At 25.9% G+C, this 23,886-nt stretch overlaps 1 protein-coding gene across 4 annotated transcripts in view; it reads left to right on the top strand.

The window, feature by feature from the left end:
* LOC113556361 (neuroendocrine convertase 1-like) overlaps positions 1–13,146 on the top strand; it is a 40,399-nt gene extending 27,253 nt beyond the window's left edge. For 2 of the 4 annotated variants that reach the window (XM_026961251.1, XM_026961250.1), the window contains 7 exons: positions 879–1,051; positions 5,767–5,979; positions 9,044–9,144; positions 10,041–10,259; positions 11,900–12,060; positions 12,136–12,269; positions 12,989–13,119. In XM_026961251.1, coding sequence (XP_026817052.1) covers positions 879–1,051; positions 5,767–5,979; positions 9,044–9,144; positions 10,041–10,259; positions 11,900–12,060; positions 12,136–12,269; positions 12,989–13,075 — 1,088 coding nt within the window. In that variant the 3' untranslated portion in view covers positions 13,076–13,119. Of the gene's footprint in view, positions 1–878; positions 1,052–5,766; positions 5,980–9,043; positions 9,145–10,040; positions 10,260–11,899; positions 12,061–12,135; positions 12,270–12,988 lie in introns of all 4 variants that reach the window. The other 2 variants (XM_026961249.1, XM_028188680.1) reach the window with 2 other exon arrangements.
* The last annotated feature ends 10,740 nt before the right edge of the window (positions 13,147–23,886 follow it).

Genomic DNA, 23,886 nt, shown 5'->3' with positions numbered 1-23,886 from the left:
AGTTGAAAATTTTTCATGACTTTTTTATTTATTATTTATGCACATTGTAAATTATTTATTCTTATAATTATTATAATATTAACTAAATAAAGATTATAATATAATATTATTGTATTTTAATACAATTCTGAAATTATTAAGTTGTATTATCAATTGCAGTAGGGTTTTGTAGAGTTAACGTAGACTCCGATTTGATCGTTCGTGAATTTATTTAATCCACCTATTTTAATTATAATTTTCTAGTTTAATCAATTCTATTGCTATAATAATTAATACTCACAAATCCAATGCGATTAAACCAAGACAAAAGTGTAAAAAAAATAACGTTATATTTATATTATTTTTTTTTTAATTTGACATTTATTGACATTGACACTAATTACTTCACTATATATTATTTTAGTGAAAATAAATATTTAAAAAAATCGATTGACCTCGTTGGCTGTTTATATTTTTGAATTCATACAGAAAGTTATTGTATTAAAATCTTAGTTTACGGACCAGTGTCACAGGTTTCTAATAATACCCAACGTAATAAAAAGCGTCATATATGTCTTTGGATATTTATTTTTCTCCAATAAGCTGGTTCATATACAGGAAAAATATCCTTAAAGGGTTTGAACTTCTCTCTGATCATAAGAATACTATTACATTATGAATATTTTTTATTGAGTTGTGAAAAGGTGAAAAAAAAAATTAAAATTACTTTTATCTTCAGTGAACAATAATTATGGTTAGAATATTTGAAGAGTTTAGATCACATTAAGTTTAAAGACTGATATATTTGCAACAAATGTAATGTGTACTAAAATAATTTGTTTCAATAGCAGACGTTGATGAAAAAACGATTTAAACTCTAAACTGATGAATTTGTATAGGTATTGTATTGCTCGATGGTAAAACAGATGACGAAATGGAAGCTAGAGCCTTAATTAACGCTAATTCATTGGTGGATATATACAGTGGATCATGGGGGCCTAAGGACGACGGACTAATGGTCGACGGACCCGGAGTAGTGGCACAAATGGCATTTGAAATCGGTGCAACTAAGGTAATCGTAATATGAATATTATAATAATATGACGCGTCCAACGAAATTGCTAATTAAAATAAATAATTTATTCAAAACGGATTGATGAGGGTAAAACTCGTAGAGATCTGTGCGTTTTTCGCGTGCTGTGTTTGCAAACTAAATGTATATTGAGGGGAGAATACTTATGTGGTATAAAGAAATGTATAAAAAGGGTCTACCCAGATTTTAATTATGGTTGAAACAAACTACAATAAAGCGTTAACACTTTTGACACGCAAGTTTGTAATAATATAATATAGCATTAGTACACCGCAATGATAACTCGTAATAGTATAATATACAAATTATTTTAACGGGCTTTGACGCATCTTTGAAATACCAACGTCATAACTCGTAAATATAATTAGTTGCATACTCGAAATTAGATCCGCTATTTATCATAATTAAACTATCACGCAATAGGTATGTACTGGTATAATAGGTACTGCAGAATAACGCAGTATTTAATTAATAAAATAATATGTTAAAATTAGTAATTATATTGTATTCCCACCTATCACTATATTATACATTAAGTTATCGTTGTGTAAAGGATAATGATAATTTTTGATAATATGTTCATATTTATTTCGCGAAGTTTAAGTTTATGAGCGAATGTAATCATGTGTAATTCAAATATGTAACTTACGTGCGAAAACACAAACATGAACTAAAATATAATGTTATGGCTAGTACAAATATATAGAGTAATCTAAATAGTGTGTTGAATAATTAATCGCAGAAGAACTTATATTATATCCATATCGAATGATATTATGTGTATTTTATATTTTGATTATAAGTCTGACAGTAATTAAGTAATCAAAATGTTATAACTTGACTACCTATGCAATACACGAAGTATATTAATGTTCAAATTATATTATGTACCGTTTGTATCCAAGTAGTACGTACACGTGTGTTTTGATCATCGATGAATAGGTATTATTTAAAAATTATAAAATTTTCTGCAATCTGCTATAGAATGTTGATTATAATGTTTCCAATTAATCAATTTTATCATTTCAATATAACACTTGCAGAATAATATCGATACATTTTTATGTACCTATTTCCTTTCAAGTATTTTGTTTTGCATTCACGGGTGCTTTAGTTTTTGATGTTTTATTATACACAAATAGCTATTTTGTGCATATTTCTTTGATACATACATTTTTTTTTTTATAAATATCAGAATTATTTTCATAGCTTGTATTTTTCTTTATTTTATATTTTTGCTTTTAAAGTATAATACTCCCCACGTTATTTAAAAAAAATATTTATGTTTAATAGTATATGAAGTGTAACAAGATTATTTAACAAACTTCCATAACTAATGTTTCTGTAATTGTTAAATAGTCCTGTTACACCCTGTATAATATCATTATAGTGTATACCATTAATAATATATGACTATATTAATGTGATAAGTTTTTCGAAATCTGTGTGGTGGGTTTAATAGATCACTCTGCATGTTCGTTTGCATTAAGTGTCCTATTGAGATTTACCATTGAAAGTTGGTGATGGTAGGATAATATAAATTCCATTACCTCGACATATTAAATTAGTATACTAATATAATACTCGTGTGACGCGTCGTATGTGTTTAATACACGATACGCGCATTGTACTAAAATCGTCACTTAATCTGGATCCCGAACGAGGGCGTCACCGTGGGTTCCAGCTATCGGGACTAATCGATTAGCAGAAAATACAAAAACAACGGGAAAGCAATCAATTACATTATCACGGTATATCGTAATCCAAGAAACAATTACATATAATATAATTACTATAACTGGAGTTTATATGTGATTCGTGGCACGGCACTACGCGATGACATTACACGTTTTTATTTTTAATGCACGAAAAAAACCGGCCCTCTCCGTTATATTATTATTATGTTGTATTCCTAAATACTGTAGTAGTTGTACAGCACTGTTGGCGACCGCCCAAAAACTTGTGGCCCCCCGGGGAAAGGCCTCATTCGCAACTTCGTAACTGCGTGGGACTATAGTAGGGATTGACCGAATTGTTTTGACGGCCGAAATATTATATCATACATACATCGTATCGTATATCAGTAGTTGTTCTAAAACAGTACCGTTGTAGTTTAAAATCTCATCCCCATAATCACGTTGCCTACGGGTTGCACACATTATTATATACGCATGCGGGCTAAGTCCACGTCATATCATATTGTCATAGTTATTAACAGGTCTTGGGCTTCGTATCACATGAGTACCTATGTGATAAATATATTACAAATAGCTTTTTATTAGCCGAGTTCCATCTGTGATTTTCTATCTATATATAATTGTATAGTGTGTATACCTACATATAAATTATACGGTATATTAGGTCTCCTACTACACTGATACATTTGGCTCGTTAAAGTACCGGCTCAGATAAATGCGATCGCATTATACGTATAAATAATAAATTATTATCACATTTCAAAAACAACTCCAAGTTTGGTGTTATTTTAGAAACTGTTGGTATATAGGCGACTGCGTGAAATATAATAGAAATATGAAGTAGGTACAGCTTTTAGAAATAATTATTTTAGAGATTTAACAATGGACCTTCGTTTTTTAATACAGGCACTTAAAATCATATATATATATAGGTTTTGGAGCACGAAAATTCACTATATTATACTAGGAATAAAAAGTTTTGTTGAAAAAATATTCACGAAGTTTTTGTTTTCTAAACTATGTTCGGAGGAACAGGTTGGTTTTATAATTCAGTGTTTGTTATTTTTTTTCTATTATATAACATTAATTATATTAGCCACCTAATTATCATATTTTATAAATGTTGTTTATAAATGGTTATTTTTCAGAGTAAATGAGATTATAATAGAGTTTTGTGTATTATATTCAAAAAAGTATAATTCTTTGTTGAAAATTTTAAAATAATAAACGGATTATAATTCATATTTTTTTCAATTTTTCCAGATATTATTGAGAAAACTTCAAAAAAAAATAATAATAAATATGCGGATTTTACCAATTATCCATTAATAAAAAATAAAATAATATCATTATGATAATTTTGAATGAACTTAAAAGTAAAATCTTAGAGACTTGCGATTTCAATTCGGAGTTAGATTAATATCGAAAAAATGTATAGTTATAATATAAATTGTTTTACTCTCAACATCTGAATATTTTCTGTATTCGAATATATTAGATTTTCAATAATGTTATTTTTTTGTGTTTGAAATTATCTTAAGGAGGAATACTTTTTTTTATCTTTATAGATGATTTCTTGAAAAATATTGTTACATATATCTATCTAGTTTGTACTTTAGGGGTTTTAAAATATAAATGGCTCTACAATATCTAACATGTTTTAAAAATTATATTATGCTTTTAAAAAGTTAATAAAAATATTTGGTAAAGTTTTAAAGTACCTATAGCCATTCATTTTTGAGTTAAAAATATTATTTCTGTCAAAAGCCGGAGTTATATAAAATACATTTCTGTTTACATTAATTAGTTTTTTTTTTTATTCCGAAACAAGTTCTGGGTATTTTTTTATTTTTAATTACCGTCCCCCCTCCACACACAAACGATGTTCAATTGTATACCAAACACAAATATTAATATTGAAAATTTAAGCATTTTTCTAATATAAAAATGTTTTCAAGAAAAAAAAAATAATACACTCATTATAGATTTGTGATGTCTATTTATATTAAGTATTTAAAGTGATTTCATAGTTTGAATTATTTAAAAATTGTTTGGTTACTTGACAAGATATTAATTTCAGACTATTATAAATTGCCTTATTTACTATTATAAATAGATTTATAATTTTAAAATGAAATTGCACGTCAAAGGTCAAACATCAGTTATGATAGGATTATTCGTGTACGAGTATTCAATGCATTAAAAAAAATATTCACTCATTTAATATTTTTAAGCGTGTTATAATACAGAAACAATTGTTTTTGTTAATCATTTTTATAATAAACTTTTTATATTGTTGAACATTTATTTTATTAACCTATACGCTGATCATATTATAACGAAAATCTGTTAAGTACTGAGCTCCTCAGTCGATCCTTGATGATAGAATGTGATTTTTTTAATTTTGATTTTAAATTTAATAATTATAAGTTTGACATATACCCATATAATATTTTTATTAAAAAAAAAAAAAATCAGCTTTCATAAAGATTGCGCGTGGAAGGAAAGAGAGGGCAACAAAACTCTTTGATACTCAAGCATGAAAATTCTGATTACGTCTCTGCGTATGATTTGGTTATTTAATAATTTAATATACATTATATTTATATACATAGTATATTTAGTACTATAATAGATTTATGTTACGTTAGGTGACGATAGAAATAAATGGACAGTATTTAGCAGTAAAAATATAATTAAAACTGTAATACAATTCCAAATGAAATTCAATCGGGAACCTTTGGGTTCAATTCGATTAGATGACGTCTGGCTACGAGAATTATATTGGATTTACACATTTTTATTTTATGCTAAAATGTATTAACATTATTTAATATAATCAACTCTGATTAAATTGGTATCACGGTTATATTTTCTCCGTGATGTCGTTCAATAATATTTTAATCCGTAATAATAACTCGATCGGACAATATTAAACCGTGATGCTGTCGGTAATATTTAATATTCTTTAAGTGGTATCGTTTTTGTTTATGTTAGGGCCGCAACGGCAGAGGTTCAATATACGTATTCGCGTCGGGCAATGGTCGTATGCTGTTTGACAATTGTGCGTCGGACGGCTACGTGGGGAACATTTACACAGTGGCTATTAGTAGTGTCACTATGGACGGCAGAGCTCCCGAATATGCTGAGAGATGTGCCGCCGTCATAGCAACTGCTTATTCTGGTGGCCTTGATAATGGTATTAAAATTGTAAGTGATAACGATTATAACGTCAGACACGCGATAAATTAATAGTATAGCCAGTATATAGGTATGGATTATGGACGGTATGGTTTTCCATTTATGCGTTTATTATTGTATATATTATACAGTACATACACACATAGTATACCTGTGTCGTCACGGAAACCAACTAGAAATATGAGTACATGTAATGGATGTAATGGACATTGAAAAAATGATTTCGAATGTGATTACCTACGCTAAAATGAGATATGCATTTAGCCATTGAATTTTAATTTATGATTTAAATGTCTGCGATCTGCCATAGTGTAAAATGGTGTCATGTATAAAAAATTAAACGTTAATTGTATTAACGATTATTTTTTAACAAAGCTATCGAACAATACAAAATATTGCTATACCTTTGGCGTGTATATGTTATATTTTAATGAACGTAACGCTTTTAATTTTCTATCCGTAAATGAAAGAAAGAAAAAATGCTTAATCTTCCTTATACTCATTTATATACTATAATTTATAGTAGAGATGATATAATACCGAAGGTTGATGGTTAATTTAAAAGGCCGCGAACAAAGAGAAAATCGGGGGAAAATCGACATTGTTTTTGTTCACTTTTCGTGGTAGATAAGTCAAATCATTAAGCCCGGGTATTTAGCCTCCCACATTAATTTGCTTTAAACTAAAATACATCAAAACATAGTATATTTAATAAAAAAAAATAACATGCATTGTACAGTGTACAGATAATGAAATGAGCGTTCTAACGGATATTTTAAAAGCATATTATTATATTTAATAAAAAAAAAAGTGCATTAATGTATTAGTGAAATATTATAACGTATAACGTTTTAATGAATACAACGTTTTTAAAAATGTCATTATTTTTATAATAAGCCGATTAATAAATAATAAATAACCGGACTGTCGGGACTCTACTAGATCCATTATAAAATAACGAGGAGATTCACATTAGTTATGCGAATCATATATGTTCATACGTCGAAGTAGTAAACCGATTATTTTTACATAGTTGTCGGCGCGTTGATATAGAGAGAACTATTTTCTGTTTCAAAATAGAATAATGTAACAGTTCTGCGCACGTCGACTGACGGTCATGAAAACACGGATCTCATTTTCCCTTCCACCGATCACTACCGCGCACGGTGGCACAGTCAAGTTGATTACCGAACACGCCCGAAAATTTCCGATGTGCATATGCCGAATTACAATGATACCAATTTAAGTCCTCGCTAACACATTATCGTCAACGCGTTGTACAACGATTATTCGATGTTCAGATAGTCGAATGACGGTACCATAATATTGCGCATTGTATCATATTACAATACTATGTCATTGTCGTGTCGGACGGTTGGTGGAAGGCAGTCGCCTCCGGGTGGAAACCGAACGGTGCATTGTATATTTTAATTTTGAAACAGACCATGTACAAGTTGCAATATGGGGGTTATAGTGGTAATTCAAAACATGGCTACCACAAGCCAATCAGTAGAATAATTCAATCATTCGACAATTAAATTAAACAATTTAAATTACTATGAACGCGTCTGTCTATAGCCGATAAAGATCTTAAGTGAAGTTTATTATGTGCACTATATAGTGAATGGTACAAGTAATACATAGAATTTGGGAAATTTCGTCGAACTTGATTGAATTGAGAGAAATTGAAAGGTTTTGATTAGACTTAAAATAGCTGAACCGTATCACAAGAGGCTTTCAGCTATAGAGGATTGCATGATCAAACAGATTTGATAATTTCGTTAAAATCTTAAAAAGAAATATGGAAAATAGGAATGAAAGAAACTTAAAGTTAATTATGGATTTCGTATGAAATTACTATAAGCCTATAATGCGTTGAAATTTGATAACTGTATACAATATATATATATATGTATATTATAATTTTAATGTTTGGAAAAAATTAGAATAAATATATTTTGTTTTGATTATAATATAAAATACAGAATTTCTTTAATAGTTGAACGGACTATGTTCAAATCGTTTTATAGAAATTTTCATTGTATTCATTTTCAAATTTATGTTTTTTTTTTTTTTATTATTATTCTAAGTTTAAATTAACAAAATATATAAAAAAATATTTCTTTTATGCCACAATTAGGAAACGGATTTAAATGCTCTAAAAAACAAGAAAAATGCTTTAAAAAATACGATTTAATGCACTCATAACAGGATTTTTTTTTTAAAATGCACTAAAAAAATTCTCTTAAATTTATTTTCACATTGAAAAAATTTATTTAATTCTTAGGTACTAATAATTATTTATATCATTTTCATCATCTTCTAGTTCTCCTATCTTTTTTTTACTTTGAAAATTATTTCCAAAAAATCAATATACAATTTACATCGGTTATACTTTTAATTTGTGTTTCATAATAGCACTGTATAATCAGGTGCTGCTGAATTTTTATCAAATTTTATCTATTTCTGTATGTATCAAATTAACTTTGTTTTGGAATGCATTATTTTCGGAAAAAATGCAATTTTCATTTAAATCCGTTTCTTAGTTATAATATTGTTAATAAAATACCCTTATAGTATTATTAGCACTATTATCAGTAGACTAGTTTATTATTTTTATATCTAAAATATTCTATTATACCTGTCAATTGTGTTAAATAAAGCTATTTATCGAAATATTCAAGGCGTTTTTGTGTATTGTTAACTATATATGCATAAGTAAAGTTACAATATACATAACTACTTTAATAATACATTTTAAATGATAAAAATCTATAAAATTAAACTAGTTGATATATATATATATATTGGTATAATTTATATCACTGCTAGTTCGATAATAATAATGTTATTGTGTATTTAATGTTTATTGTTATTATTTTGTATGGGTATATTTTTTATAATATTGTGTCATGTGGTTTTCAAAAAATCTATATTAATTTGATTCTTTATATTATGCACATTAATACGATTATAAAACGATTGTATTTATTAAACAAATTTAATTATCTAAATATTATCAACAGTCATAGAACCTACATTAAAATTGTTTTGTTTGTTTGATATCCTTTAGGTTACATCAGATATCAATAATACATGTACGCTTTCACATACTGGCACATCAGCTGCAGCTCCGTTAGCAGCAGGAGTTATAGCTTTAGCTCTTGAAGCCAAGTAAATGTTTTATTTTTTAATTGAAATCTTTTGATTTTCAATATAGTGGTAAATAAAATAAAATAAAATGTGTGGGTATTTATTGGACAGATTTATACGATTAATTCAAAATAAGTCATGTTGAAAGCTTTTGCATCTGATAAAAGTATTTTAAATCTACTAAATAAAACAAAATTAATTTAAACATAATATATTTATATGTATATTATATTATATAAAGGTTATGTACCGGCTGTAAGTATGTATTAAATAAATAAATAATATATTACATAGAAATATTAAAAATATCTATTTAAAATTCATATTTTTAAATAATTCAATACAAATCCCCTTAAATTTAAATAGTTCAGATACCTAAAAATTAATTAGATTTAAATTTTTAATTCACGATAAACTGAATAATTTAATTTGATTTTCAATGAAATATTCAATAGAATAAATTCTAAAATAAAAAAACAAATTATTTTTAACTTTGCCAAAAATATATTAGTTTAGATCTAATATTATATATTAACATTTAACATTATAATTTACCTATTTGTGTGTATGAAATATACATTATATAGTTATATACTCGTACGTGTGTATTTTTAATCACTGTAGGAATTTGTTTTTCGAAATTTGTGATACATATCTTATTATTTTAGGTTTGCTTAAGTTAGATAATATTTTTTTCAATATTAAACTACAAAATTTTATCAATGTTTTTGAATACATATAGGTAATATATTTACTGTGCGAGTCATTTGTCTAAGTGTCTTATTATAATGTATTAGTTTCTAATGAAAGTATATATAATCTGTAGAGTAGCTAGCCTAATTCTTGTAATAAACAGTCTAACTGAACAAACATGACACATATTTTGTAAATGATTTTTTTATTGTTGGCCAGTATAGTGGCGATTTGACGTGGAGGGACGTGCAACATTTATTAGTAAGGAACTGTGAAGTTGGACCTTTGTTGAAAAACTCTGGTTGGTCCACTAACGCAGCAGGATTCGTTTTTAATCCTCAGTTCGGTTTTGGATTATTGAACGCCTATAAGTTAGTGAAAGAAGCTATAAGTTGGAACACCGTACCAGAAAAAAGTATATGTGCAGTAAATTTTCGTATTCCGTAAGTCATACAAAATTTGTTTATATATAATTACATACCTATATAGTATAACTTAATACTTATATTTATACTAGTGGATAGTCTTAGGGCGAAGTATATATAATATTAAATATACTTTAAGTACGAATAAGTATCTAATTTTGTTTTTCTTTGACAATAGCATTTTAAACTGTAATTTGTATATTATTTTCAAATAGAAAAACTTTTTCATTAATGTATATTATAATTAGAGCTCGGATTTATATGTATTTATGATGCCAAAATATATATTTACGTTAGCAAAATATGTACATAAATATATGCTAAAAAAATCAAAATATGTATTTTACTAATATGATTTATTTATTAATATTTAATTATATAATACATTCATATGAGTTTCTAACGAAACAAATCATATTTTAAATAGTAAAATTATTTAAAAAAAAAAGGTGTTACAAATTATAAGATATAAATAAAAAAAGCTAAACAATTTTTAATTATCTTGATTACAATTTTTGATAACAGCCATTTTTAAATTTTTAAATTCAAAAGATCTTCGAATTGGTCGTATAATTGCCTTATACCGACTAAATGATCTTTCGGTTTCCACTGATATTATTGGATAGAATTGCATTTTGACTATGTTTGAAGGAGTAAGTTATATCTACCGTAGATTAAGTTCAACAATGGATATTATTTTATTACTATTTTGTACTTTTGGAAATATGGGAAATTGTCTGTATTGAAAAGTACAATCGTATATAATTAATAATTATTAAAAAATCGTAAATGAACAAATTGTTAAAATATGCAGGAAAAAATGGAATTATTGAGAAATATGTATAAACATGTACTTATGGCAAAATTTGTAAAAATATGTAAAATAAAATATAGTTAATTTTATTGGAAATTCCTTGAAACGAATTTATCACTCACCCAAATTAGTTTATCAAGTCACAGTAAAAATATACATTTACATATAAATCCGAGCCCTAATTATAATACATTTGTTTAATATTGAGCTCAATATTTTGTTTGATATAATAAAGAACTTCTATGAAGTCGTAAAGAAGTAATAAGCATTTTACTCAGGTATTTAAAACATCTAATATAAACAAATAAATAACATTGAAAATTTTTCATTTTATATTAAATTTGTAAATTTGCTTATTTTGGTATTCTGGGTAGCCACTCTTGTGATGAACGGCGTGCTACTGTAGTATTATTTTATTTATGTGGACGTTTAGGTACACATTGAGTTGGCGCAGCCACAAATCTTTTGGAATGTCCTTTCTGGGGAATACAAAGTTACAATACTGGGAAAACGTATAGGTACTACACTATTACATGCACTAGCTAAATAAATATTATATAACTTCTATTTTTAATGTACGTAAGTTACTCCTGCAGTTATTGTAGTACATTAAATAATTAATTTTTTTAATATCACGTTTAATACATTTATAAATTGATCAACTATAGGTGTGTTCTAGGGTAAATAAATTCAATTCTCAATACTATTTACTTAATTAAGAACTTAATATTTGAGTAAAATAAAAAACAAAATATTATTTAAGTTTTAAAATATTTAGCGTATAGTATATCATAATAAATGCCTGATTATACTATTTGAAGTTTTCAAATCATATACATTTTAGTAAAAATCGTAAACATTTTGGCCGAGCTGCAAAATTTGTGTCCACGGTAATCACGAATGGCTGTAATGGATGCGTTAGATATTTAGAGCACGTACAACTATGTGTGACCATTCAGTATCCAAAACGTGGTATGGTGGAAATAAATCTACGATCACCAAAAAGTAAATACATGTATTAACGTTTATAAATTATAACACTATTGAGTTATACGTTATTCGTTATTGTCATATTTCTAGACACCACATGTAAAATGATGGAGCCACGGCCCTTAGACGAGTCAAACAGGGGATTTTTTGAATGGAAAATAAAATCATTGCAATTTTGGGGCGAAGACCCAATTGGGGAGTGGACAGTTTTTGTCAAAGATGAAGTAATTATAGCCCTGTACTATTATATTATATTATAGCCTAACGAATAATAATAAAAATAATAAATAAAACTATAGTGAAACGATGATACATTGACATTATATATTTTTAAATAATGAAAATATGGGTTTCAAAAATATTTTAAACGAATTTCCATTATAAATATTTTTAAATTAATGGATATTGTGTTGTAAACACTATAATTAATTTTGAAACGTGTTAGGGATAAAATTCATAAATATCATTACACTCTAAAATTATTTTGTAATGAACTTAAACTTAATTTAAAATTTTATAAAATTAAAACATATTTTTAAGGTTTAACAATGAATTAGACGTCAATTTCATCTTTTTATTTTTCATGATGATTTATTCTTTTTTTATATAGATCGTTATAATATTTTTCTTTTCATAACATTATATTAAAAATGTAAGAAATATTGTGATTGGACATAACTCATAAGTTTTGGTTTATTACAAAACTTAAGTATTATTGCAATAGTGTGAAAAGAAAAAAAAATCTGATAAGAAATAATAGCATTTCCAGTAGTTAGTATCCAGTAACAAAATAAAATTAATGGTGTGACTGATTATCATATATTATTTTTAACATATTAAGAACAGGCTTAAGCCGGTAATTTATATTAAAACCACTTAAAATATGTGTTTATATAGTATATAGTGCTATATATTAAAACATGACTTAATTTTAATTTTTCAGACTTCTAATTTATTCACTGGGCTAACTGGATCAGTAGAAAAACTTAGATTAATAATGCATGGAACTGAAAAAAATCCTTATAATTAACGAATTCAGATAATTTCAAAGAATTTTGAATATTAAATGCGAATTATGTTATATTTAGTAAAAATATTATTCAGGTTTATTATGTTTAATGCAAAACTAATGATAACATTTATGCTATAATAATAGTTGTTTAGACATAATATATCATTATATTTTAATTTACGCTGTCAAGATATAATAGGTATTTCAAATATACAAAACATAATATTTATTATATATAGATGTTTCAAATTTTTTTCATACTTTAATAATTTAAATAAATTGTTGTATCGTATTGAGTTACAGTTTTTATATTTTATGTTTAATGCCATAAACAGTGTACTTTTGATTTGAACCACACCAAATTGAAGTTTTGTAATAATTTTAATAACTTTTACTCCCTAAGGCCACTACCGCCGAGGGTAACTTTAAATTAAAAAAAAATAATATTTTTTAATAAAATATAAATTCAATAATAAACATTTTGAAACTATAACGGTTTCTACATTATTAAACAACCGTATGAAACAACATAATTTTGTGTATGTTAATTTATTATCTCTTATAATATATAGGCACATAGCGCGTGTCAGTGAAATTGCTTCGTGTAATAATATAAACTTGGTTATTTAATTGTCATCACGTTAAATTTATTGATTTGATTATAAATATATAAATTATGGACGATTTTTGGGAATAAGAAGAATCGAACCCGGCTGGTGTGATGTTTTATTTAGCGAGCCGGCATGGACGGTGGTCCTCAGTTTGCCGGCCAAGCGATGGTGTGATTCTATCTTACAATAATAAGTGATGTTCAGCATATCCAGCATTCAATATAATAGACGTGGTGTGTATATTGTATACTATGACCGTGAAAAGTTGCCGGCTTGAATAAGTGGCATTCTTTGATGTAGCACACCTGGACGGTAAGAATTAAGTTACTCAGGATCAGACTAACTGTGGAAGTTCGGAAAAAGATCGTTTTAGTGCCGATTAACGTTACGGTCAGCGATGGGCAATAATGGGCCGTTGCATGGTCACTCTTGAAACTATTCTATCCTGTAGATTGTACGACGGTAAATGGTCTTGACCGATCATGTGCTCCATTGTAATTAAGAAGTTCCTGCACTATAGGTTTTTAATACTTACTATTTTTTATTATAATTATTTCTCAAACGCAATTATATTAAAACATATTTTTCAATACTAAATCATATTTTCTTCGTTATTTTTATATGAAATATTTCTCATGCACGAGAAAAATTGATAATTCATATAATTATGGTTTATGACGATATATTTTAAGACCATCTATTATATTATATACAATTTATAATAATATGATATTATGTATTATTGATAAATAAGTATGAACTTATTTTGCACACCGATTATCAACAATGGAATAATATAATAACATATTGTGTTCAATCTACGTATACAAAATACGATTTTATGATAAAACTATTTATGATTTATATTGTTTCATATCGATTTTTATGTATAACAAAAAAACCACGTATAAGTAAGTATTGAGCAAATTATTTTATAAATATATGTGTGTACTTTTTATGTATTATCACGGGAGTCGAATAAAACCACTGCCGTCACGAATGAGCTAATGAATATCGTGTGGTTAATATTATATTTGTACAGTACATAAGCATTGCCTAATACACACACACACACACCAGTATAACATAATACAACAAAGTGTACATGGATGTAGTGGTGGTAGCCGGAAGGTATCCCTTTCAAGTAAAATACCCTTCTACCAGTCCAAATACATACGATATGTATTGGCAGAAAATGTTTTGTACACGTCCCTTTAATATTTCTAATTTAATATCAAACAGAATGTATTTAACCGTGGGCATATCAATAAGTATACTATGTGTAAGCGCATACTATGTATAATATGTAAATACACCATAATAGTATATAATAAACAGGACTGGTTAATAAAATAATGTTCTGATTGAGCTAAACAACGCTCGTCTGAGCTGTTCCGAGATAGAAAGTGCATTTTTTTCAAGTTATATTGACAATTTAACGTTCATACAATGTAGTCGTGCAGAACGTAACTCGATACTGGACGGTACTACCCCCCGATTATGTTTTAACAGCTGAAGCCAAATAGTTTGACTGAGCACGGACGTACATAATATATCGATATTGTGTAATACAATTATTATATAAATGTTACATATTACAATTTACACGTAGATTTTATACTGACTACCGAGTTAATTGTTTGGAGTCTTTTACGATAACGTAATTCGTTAGTTATAGCAATTAGGTTTTAACGTTAAAAAATTAATTCGTTGCAATAATAATATAAATTATATTATTAAGGTCATAAGTTTCCTGTTAGACTTCTATCTATAGACGGAAAGTCTAATCGATTCATATTATAAATTATACGTTGGACACATTGTTGTTGTAATGTTAATTCCTTATGTACAGATAAAACACTCACTCAATTCATAGTATTCATCACAAGCGGTTAGTTTCAGTTTCCTAACTAACTTCTTGAATAATCCTTCTCAGGGTGACTCTTTCACGAGTCACGTAGAAGTTTCTGTATCAACTTGTTACCTACCAGTGTATTATGCATTAATAAACGATTAAAATACCTATGCACTGCTATTCAATGATAAAAGTTGAAGTACGTATATCTGAATGCATAACTTATATTGAAATAAAATTGTCTTTTGAAATTGGTACTAGGTTATTGTTGGTCTATAGCAGCCATACTCAACCTTTTTTTTATTTGGATCGCATAGAATATTTTAAAATATTACGCGGGCCGCAAATCGAAATTAATGGAACGGAAATTAAAAAAATAAATTAATTTATTGTGTATATTGTATAACATTTGAAAATGTATAATAAAAAAAATTAAATTAAATATTTATTCTAAATTAGTGTGAATTTTGGTATTGAGATAGTTATCCTTAAATCCATAATCATCCTTATCGCAAGTGCGTGCGACATACTTTGATTGTTTTGTTATATTTTATATTTATAATAATATTAGTTTTAAAATTTATATTTTTTTATTAATTCAATGAGTTTGGTTCGGGCCACATATAAATCGTTGGAAGACTGCATGCGGCTCGCGGGATGTAGGTTGAGTATCGCTGGTCTATAGTGTTTGCATTTTTACCTTAAAACAAACAAAACAAAGTGGTGTACGTAGTATGGGTATGATTTATAAATATAGAAAACTATAAGTATTATTTGAAGTAAGACATATCATTGATAATAATATAATAATAATAAAATAAATTAAAGTTGCAAAAATTCAAATCACAAAATTTATAAAAAGATTAGAGAGCTAGAATATCGTTTAGAAGATTGTACATAAATTGAAATATAAAACTAGAAACAACTACACTTTTGTAAAACTAATATTTTCTATTCAGAATTAGAATTTAAAATAGGGTATACCACACGTTTCATGAATAAATTAGGTCAGAAAAAAGGTTTATCAGTTTGTGTTTTGCATTTAACTCAAGTACGCAATTACAAATGTTTTATATCTTGTTTAAATTTATTATAATTAATTTCAAATATAATTTATAATAGTTCACCAGTGTATCTGTATTATGTATGAATTAATTTTTAAAAGTGTAATGTACATTATATTATTATTAAATTATATGGCAACATATTTTATAAAAATAAATAAAAGTCATTCATTAATAAAAAATATATCTGAAATAATTGATTATTTTAATATATTGTATTTCTTAAGTACAGACCATTATTACAAGTTTATAATAGTTTATAATATTTCGAAAAAAGCCTTAAGTATTTCGTAAAATAAAATTATACCTTAGACCTAATAACCAACATTAATTATATTAAATCTCAATCGGAAAATAAAATAATAGAACAGTTTTACGTGCATTTAGTTTATACAAATGAAAAACACATTTTAATATCCTCACACTTTTTAATTGTTTTAATTTTTTGTTGAAAAATATTCATAGGTAATAATTAATAATATAGCGATTTAAAGGAAATTTAAGGAATAGAAAATGTCCACCATAACATATAGAATATCAATTCATTACATTCAAAAATATGTTTATAATGTGTTTTTTATAAATTGATCTTGTTGTTCACAAATTGAGTTCAAATTGTATTCTATGATTTGAAACAAGTACCTGTATCTGTATAAAGTGTAGGAAAGGTATAATAATAATACGATAATTGATTATATAAATACAATGTTCTCTTGTATTTAATTAAAAGTCAGTTTTTCCAAACATAAGTTTAAATTTTATTTATGGATACAATTAATACATACGCTTAACAAATTTATTAATATTTAACTATTTTTACTGATGAACGATGTTTTCAAACTTTGTATAATATAGTGAAAGAAATCAACGAATGTCATTCTATGTATATTTCTTCTGTATATAAGTAAATAATTAACTATCGAGGACATTACATGAAATTGCACCAATAAATATAAACAATGAATTAATATATCTAGACGGTTAAGTGACTTTTTGCCTATTAATTTTTTTTCATTATAATATAATATAGGTAGTACATCGGATAAAAGATTCAATCGTACTAAATCCATGTTGGACGAAAAATGAACGCATTAAGACTAAAAAATAATTTTAGAATGTACATAAAATCAATCCTATATTAAAATATGTGCATTTCAAAACCAACAGACAGTATAAAAATCAAGTTTGAGAATTATTGAACTTTATAGTATAAAACTAAATTAATTTTGGAGAGTCAATTTATTGGCTGGCAAATTAAATAAACGTTATATTTTTTATCTAGGTATACGATCAGTACATACATTTTTCATTCAGAATTCCGGTCGTCCGTAGTGCCTGTGGTATGTTCAAGTATACTATATAGTGACAATATTGTCCTGTCCGCGACTGCGGGGTGACGACATATCGGGTGTCAAGTATAGTAACACCCAGCTCAAATCAGATTCCGTAATAAAAATAAAACTACGAAGCTCCATTAATAGTCGAATCAATAAATAGCGAAGTATGTTATTACGGTCACTTTTATCAAACTGGAATAATGTGCCAATGCGGCCAGCGAACGATAAAATATAACGTGTGCTACGTAGTTATATATATTATGCCACTACGAATCGCAGTTAAGTAAAATAAAATTATAGGGTTCTATGGTGAGGAAAAAAATACTTATTAAAACGTTGACGAGATAAATTCGTTTTAACGAATCAGGTTTAAGACCGAGAAACAATATTCAATCCAAACGATTTCCAGTCGTTATACAGAACAGTAGGTAGTACTTTATAATTATTGAATACACATAAATTGGGTATTGCCTATTGGCTATTATTTGCAACAAAAAATTTATACATAGCCTATTGGCGAAAAATTTACCTACGTTGTACAATGATTTTACATGGTAATATAATCAATTAAATATATTTTTATTTTTAACATTAGGCATAATATAGTTATATAGATATAAATTTAAGTTAAAAACACCGATGTCACCAATAACTGTAAAACTATAAAACTGTATATTTTTAATCTCGCTTTAATACACAATTTTTGGAAGTTTTACTCAAATTATATCAAACATAATATTAATGCGTTGTGGATATAAAAATAGTTGCTTTTAACTATAATAAAGTTTATAGGTTATTTTGAAAAAAAAAATAATAATTAGTGTGATTGATTATTATTTTAAAAAAATGTGAATTTATGTTTGGTAACTATTTAAAAAAAATATTATTGACTGTTATTTAGAAAACAATTTATATTATGTATATACTTAATGATTATTATTAACATATAAAACCATTGTACAATTTAAGTAAATTTGACACAAATAGTCAAACAGAAATAACGTACCTTTTTATTTTGGTTGCAGATAGACTGCAACCAAAAATTAAAAATATTAAAAAAATTAAATATTAAAATATTTTTTTTTTTGTTGCAAATGGATAATTTTCCATAAAAAAGTATGTTTTATGGTGATAACGGTTTTACAGGTATTGATGATTGGTAAATGGTGTTTATTGATAAGAACCATTGTTTATCTGAATCACATTTCATGATTCCACCGTTTTCAAAATTTGAATAAGATAAATGAAAACGATAAAAAATTATTTTCACATTTATTCAGATTTTCCATCAAGAACAAAATGCAATAACAATAATAAAAAATATCGTATATAATCATTTTATTTTAGTATGGTTTCATGTGTGGGGTCGTTCGCTGGTTCATATTCGTATTAATAAATACTAATAAATATTAGTAAATATTTTAAATATAAAAAGTACTGAACTTAGATTATTCTATTTTAAATTAAGCAAGACATTTTACGAGTATTATATATGTTTAAAATATTTGTAGTCAGTACATATTTTATCAATAAATTACTATTAATAAAGTGTTATCTTGAAAACGTATCTCATTATTATAGTTCGATATAGGAACATATAAATGCAAACAATTTAGTTACAGTTATAAAATATGATCCAATTAGAGTCTAATTATTAGACGATCTAAAATGCTATGTATATTAATGAGAATATAAAAAAACTATTGATACAAAAAATAAAATCAACATTGTATGTAGTTTGCGGTAAAAAGTTAAAGATAAAATCAAAATTGGAGTCAACAAATTGAAGAAATAACCGGATAAAAAGTTTTAATCAACAAAAGCCAGTTATATTAAAGGATTTCCTGTTACAAAGGTTAATAAATGATGTAGAAACGTCGAATATATATTGAGACTGTTCTAAAAACAAACATTTTATTCGTAACAATGTGTACTATAATGAATATAATGTATAAAAAATAACAATATATTTTAACTTTATAAGTAACGGATGATAAATTTTATCAGTTACGTACAAGAAAAGGAGCTTCTCAACAGTTATATGCAAAGAGAACATTTTATTGTGTGTAAAAAAAATATTTCGTCAATATATGAAGTATCAGATAAAAAATACACTTAGCAAACACAGTTGATTGTGAGAAATATATTGGTGAATGTTAATTTTTATCAACATATTTTGATTGTATTGAATTTGCTTAAAAAAAAAAGAAACAAAAACGCTGTTTATCACTGATGTATTATAGATTTTAGTGTTGATCATCATTGATCAGGTCAATGTAATAAATGTGTTCAAATTGTTGATAGTCAAACGATTCTGAGTAGAGGTAGTGCTAGATAGCGGGAAGATCTTCTACTTCTAAGGATATTTCATAGTTTATTTATATTACTATATAAACTTGTTTTTTCAACTTTAGTAATATACGGATGATACAATTTTTATCAATTTATAAGATATTTATTATCTATATACACACACACACATATATATATATATATATATATTCATATAAATATTTAAATTTATATATTGTTTTTAACATGTAAATATATCGGCGTACCGTTGAATGGTGTGAATAGATTCACAATACAATAAACTGAAATACACATTTGCTTCAAACAGAATTTTGAGTAGTAAGTAGTAGTTAGTAGTATACCTACTACTTAATATTATGTAAAGGCAATATATATCGCAACAGATTATTATTATAACAATAATAATAATTTGTTACGGTAATTAATAGAATATGTACTTGTAAATTGTCGAAAATGTACATAATATAGAATATTCAAGTACATATAGTCAAAGGTCTAAATAGTTTAAATTAATTATTAATATATAAAGCTTGTATTTTAATAATGCGCAAAATAGTCAAACCATCTAAAAAAATATAGTTCAATCATATTTTCAGTAACATACTCCAGACAATAAATTATTATATGCCTATTCGGAATGTTATTGGTCAATTGTATACTAATAATATATCATTGAAATAAAATTAATAATTACATTATTTTCAGATTTTTATTTCAGTCTTATCTAAAATCGAAAATTGATCAATGGCCATATAAAAATAATATGTACCTGGATAATTCATGAAAGAAGATGTGCATTTATTATAATTATTATTTATTATAGATTTGTTGCTCAGATAATAAAAAGTTGTAACATCATACATATTGATTTTACTAATAAATATAGTTGGTTTAAAATTATTAAAACAATTACAAATGATGTCCGTCAGAATTAAAAAAGGGTAGAACATATTTTCAAATGTAGCAAAGTGTCTTAATTGTTTCTTTACCTGTAGAAAGGTTTGCGATATCTTTGTATTTTGTTGTCTATCTAAACTTTATATTATATTTCAGTTAAAATTATTTTGAATTCTTGCCAGTAAATTCGTACATATTTCAAAGAAGGGTATTTTAAATGAATTATAATTTATAGTTCAATATAATGTTTGACATTATTGATTTATTTCGACACCATAAGTGTTTATGCACCGTCTAAATATTGAATGCAATAGATTCACATGTATTCCAATGAAAAAAACATTAGATTATTTAGAATAATATTGACTATTTTATTATACATTGATGTCAAATACCTAATTTATTAGAATTTATGAGGTTATAATTTGACAAATGTTCGGTATTTTTGAAGTAAAATAATGAACACGGTCGTATAATGTAATTTATTCCACTAACTTGTAAAATATATACTCAATTGATATCTTATTTTATTAATGATAATTAGATATAAAAAATTAAATCAAATGCAATATTAAGTAAGTAAGCATAATACAGTAGAATTACATTACAACGAACTTCAGAGGACGGATTTTTTTTTTTTGTTATAACGGAAATTTCGTTGTAAAGAAAATTCGAATAAGCTTTTTTTAAGCCTTGCTTTTGGGCAGGGGACTTCTATGACTTTCGTTATAACGGGATTTTTCGTAGTATTGGTATTCGTTGTAACGGGAATTTACTGTATTACAAACCACACAAGGTTAGGTTATGTTATTTGTATTTGAAAATATTGATAGATAATATCAATACACAGTGATCAATTTATTATGTCCAATAATACTATAATGTGTAATTAAATGTGTATTATTTTAGTAAAATTTAAATAACTTTAATAAAATTTCGTTGAAATAATACATTATAAATAATAATTTACATTTATACTTATGTATACTATTTAATTTGTTATCTACAATCAAATGTCTGGTCTTCAAAATCAATATTCAATGGCCAGCGTTGCTTATATTATATTTGTTTCTTCTAAGTCAACTATTTTTAATATTATTTTTTATTCAGTTATATTGAAAATAGAAAATAGTTAATGTGTAATAATATTTATTTAAAGAATTTGAAGTTTATCAGTAATATTGTAATACAGTTATCCATAAATTTCGAAATAATTAACAACCAATATATATGTATGGGATTACATAATGTAGTACAAGAATAAAATATTATGGTTTGCAATCAAAATTGTATTATCATTATTAATCTATCTACGTTTTAACCTACATAGTTTTACTTAAAAGCATACATTTAGCTGTAATTTATACATTATATATTTCACGTGTAATAATAAGTAAATTAGGCGTAGTATGTATTTACATAAATATAACGTACATTTATATGTTATATAATGTATAAATCAAAATTTTCTCTTTGTGGAGCGATGATATTTTTATTGGCAATGGTTCTAATGAGTAATAACAACTATTTTAAATAATCAAAATTCATCTCTATACAAATATCAAATATAACGCACAACACATGATATCCACAGATGTAGGGAAGAAAGATTCTTCTATTACTTTTTTGTTTTATTTATTGAAATTCGATTAATTTCTTATCATAAACGTTCTGCTTAATGCTCACTCGTATTGTTTTACCGATAGGTAGAAGGTATTTTTTTTTTTTATGAAAACAATGTGCACTTAACAGTTGCATTGTAACATGATTATATACACACATACAATTATATTATATTCTTATTACTTGTTCAGCAATAACGTCCGATATCCATCTGTACAATTGATTCTCTGGCGATATGAATTTTGGATTTAATAATTTTTCTTATCTAGCTGTAAGATATTTTGGTTGATTTTTATTATAAAGATAATCGGCTGAATCCCGTATAGGTAACCAACAGATGTCGAAATGAGAAAAAGATTTAGGTATTATATCATCAGTATTTTGATTTTAAAAATGTAAGTATAAACCAGAATCTTATTCTTGCAATAAAATCCATATAATATATAAGGCCTTTCAGAAAAAGAAGTCGTGTAATACGATGAGTTTGGGTATGTTGTATTATAATAACTACATATTATATATTCTGTAAAAATGAGATTGGGTGATATTACGATCATTGAAAATAGTTTTATTTACAATGTTGGCGTATGCATTTTATATTAGTTTTTATGGTGTGGTTTATTTAATTAATAACTCCAACTATGTAGGTTACGACAGAATCATATACCCAACTATATAAATCACATACAGTAAAACTCTGGGTCGTTAAAAAAATCGACTATAAACTGGTACTATAATCTTAAATCGTTATTATTATTTAATTTATAGGTATAATATTGTTTTCTAATTTAATGATTTTGATACGAAAATATTTTTGAAAATTGTTATATATATTATATAAGGTAATGAATAATATATAATTCATAAAATCCCTAGTTTTTATTTTTATACACCTACTGAACAAATGTATGTGTGACACCGACTTGATAATATAATTGTTTACGCAGCCTTAACATTTTAAAAAATACAATAAAAACAATTATTAAAACATTTTTTTAACTTTATAAATATTATTAATAGATGAGTATTAATTTCATCATAATTATTAAATTTATCTTTATACTATAATAGAGTAATTAGTCAGTAGTTTTATAACTATAGTTTGAAGAAAATTTATTTTCATTCGATT

This window comes from Rhopalosiphum maidis, chromosome 4 (genome assembly GCF_003676215.2).
Source record: "Rhopalosiphum maidis isolate BTI-1 chromosome 4, ASM367621v3, whole genome shotgun sequence".
NCBI classification, from domain to species: domain Eukaryota; kingdom Metazoa; phylum Arthropoda; class Insecta; order Hemiptera; family Aphididae; genus Rhopalosiphum; species Rhopalosiphum maidis.
The sequence above is the reverse complement of the archived record's forward strand: the minus strand, read 5'-3'. Positions and strand labels throughout refer to the sequence as shown.